We start from the raw sequence: 2,506 nt of genomic DNA, 5'->3' as shown, positions 1-2,506 counted from the left end.
CAAGTGTATTTCCTTTCTTTTTCACTTTGTAATTTTAATATTCAAGTCCATTACTAGATATTAATACAATACTTGAGCCCTATCACTAAAACCCAAGTCCCTTTTGTTTTTTCTTTTGTTATATACAAGTATCTTTTTATTTATTAAAAGTGATTCTATATTTGAGTATTAAATGTGCACATGTCTTTTAACAAGGATTCAAATATTAATGCACCATATTGTGAGGATATAAGAGACTAACTCTTTTCATTAGATTTAACTCCTTAGTAGCAAAGGCTTTGTTATAATAATAAATGAATTTGTGCAACTTGCCTCCTAAATATCCCATTGTACAGACAACATTCCATAACAATGTATATGTATGTGGTGTATTTTTAGGTGTAACATTTAGCTGAATCTTTTTCATTAGCTTTTGTTGCAGACCAAAAAAAAGTAATTTACAACTAAGACACTAAGAAATTATGGACAACAAGAAAGCTACAACAAAAAAGAAGTCTGGATATGACAACTTCAAGAAAGAGTTTCTAAAAAAATGAAGGAAAACTCAGTAGTCTTATAGAAGCTAATGTAAGAAAGTTGGCAAAAATTATCAAATGTTGAACGAGAAAGATATAGAAACATGGCTTCATTAGATGGACGAGGCAAGGAATTAGCATCTTGTTCCACGGCAACAGTATCACTCACTTGTATTTATTTTAAATTAATGAGTCTTTTTTGAATATGATTGTTATGCATTGTACGGTGTTAAATTATTCCTCTTAGTTTGTAGGTTCCATTTAATACACGTTGTTCTCCTAGCCAGTTGAAGGAAGTTGTGGAATACATATTCAGACATAAAAGGTTATGTACCAACGTCAAGCAAATGGGGTTCCAATCTCTCTTGGATTTTAAATTTAATAAGCTACTGAGGGAGTTATGTGAACAAGTAATTACTACTTTTGACACACCAACCTCAATACTTGGAATTACAGGGAAGAAATTAAGTATTGATGGAAAGGATATGCACACTATCTTAGTTGAGCCTTATGGTGGGAAAGCTGTCTCTTTAGACGATGATAGCGAAGCATCTAAAGCATTGAAGAAGAATTATCTTGGCAAACTCTTCACTGAGCTGAAGAGTGTGATAATATCCGGCAAGGTTGAAAAAATTTTGAAATAGTGTTTTTGTTATTCACTCTTAGAACACTTCTTTATCCCATAAAAAGTACAACTGTTAGTATAAGGAGTATTAAAATTTTGATTGGCAAGAAAAATTTTCAAGAATATGAATGGTCATCTTTTGTGTTGTTGGAGCTTGTTAAAGAAATTTTAACTTACAAGACAGCATTAAGGAGTGGACGAAGGAAGAAGAATACAAAAGGATGCTTATTTTTCTTACTGGTATAGACTATTTGTAATCCTTCTATATTTTTTTCCAATTTATTTGTTATTGGTTAGATTATAATTATCTTTCTGGTGTAGATATTTTACATGCACTATTTTTCATTGGGCCTAACACCATCAGTAGATGGTGGAACGCCCGTGATGCATTTATGGAACCAACACATGGTGCAAAAACAGGTTAAGTTGGAAAAAGAAAGCATCCACGGCATTCTTTATGGTGGTCAGACTAATGAAGTGTCTGAAGTTTTACCTCCACTTGCATATATATGTCTACAATTTATTGTGTATGTTCTAGTTTTTATTTGGTTAATAAGCTTGGTATTGAAACTTGGTTAGGGTGTAAGGAAGATATATGAATACTTTTTACAATATGCCAATACCTTTGCAAGTAAAGTGCTAAAGTTGCAACAAAGTCTTGGCCAACTTCAAATATCTAATAGTAAAGCTATTGTGAGGGTCGATGAACCAAGTGAAGAAGAAGTGGAGGAAGCGAAATGTGGAGATGAAGATGAAGCCAATGATGATGATGAAGATGGAGACAAAGGCGAAGATGAAGCTGATACATATGATAATGGAGATGGGGATGAAGATGAGGATGACAGTAGACATAAAGCTACAGCTGGAGCTAGATCTAAAGAAGATGAAGATGAAGGCTCTGATAGTAAGGAAAAAAGTGATGAAAGGCAAGATGGCAAGAAGAGGAGGAGAACAGATAAAATCCTAATGATTTGAAGGTCTGAAAGGATAAGGGTTGAGGTAAATTGGTTACCTTTTCTGAAATAACCAATACAAGAAAGACTTACCAAAGAACAATAAATATATTAATATTACACTAGGCGAACCAATGAAGCAGAGGGTGAAGAGTAAGTAATATGATATTACTTTTTGATAATTATGGTGCATTATGTTTAATATAATAACACTTTTTTTAGTAGGTATGTCATTGAGATGTATGATTACTACCTAACTAGGGCCAAATGCTAAAGTCTTGGTCCTGAAAAATGGATAAGTACAACAATATGTCTGAAAGTTTTAATTAATTGATTGTTTAATTGGATAGTACATTGAGTATTGGATGTGGTCTTTGTATGTAAAGTGATGGTTAGTGAGCTACTTTGTAAAG

The 2,506-nt window shown here is 32.7% G+C and overlaps 1 protein-coding gene across 1 annotated transcript; it reads left to right on the top strand.

Annotated features, from left to right (window-relative positions):
• Positions 1-619: 619 nt before the first annotated feature.
• Positions 620-2,115, top strand: LOC129316432 (phosphopantothenoylcysteine decarboxylase subunit VHS3-like). The gene is made up of 4 exons (XM_054960862.1): positions 620-686; positions 972-1,138; positions 1,462-1,626; positions 1,720-2,115. Exons 1-4 carry the CDS (start codon positions 620-622, stop codon positions 2,113-2,115), a joined length of 795 nt encoding a protein of 264 aa, XP_054816837.1.
• Positions 2,116-2,506: the final 391 nt, after the last annotated feature.

The sequence above is a fragment of the Prosopis cineraria genome, unplaced genomic scaffold, assembly GCF_029017545.1.
Source record: "Prosopis cineraria cultivar Desert tree isolate PC_DT_omini unplaced genomic scaffold, ASM2901754v1 PC7, whole genome shotgun sequence".
NCBI lineage: Eukaryota > Viridiplantae > Streptophyta > Magnoliopsida > Fabales > Fabaceae > Prosopis > Prosopis cineraria.
This window is presented reverse-complemented; position numbering and strand designations above follow the sequence as displayed.

Excerpts from the sequence above, each read along its gene's own strand:
- LOC129316432 (XM_054960862.1), top strand. The coding sequence starts at position 620 with ATGGCTTCATTAGATGGACGAGGCAAGGAATTAGCATCTTGTTCCACG. Across the intron at positions 687-971 it reads GGCAACAGTATCACTCACTT|GGAAGAAATTAAGTATTGAT; the intron begins GTATTTATTTTA and ends TTGGAATTACAG. Across the intron at positions 1,139-1,461 it reads GTGTGATAATATCCGGCAAG|ATATTTTACATGCACTATTT; the intron begins GTTGAAAAAATT and ends TTTCTGGTGTAG.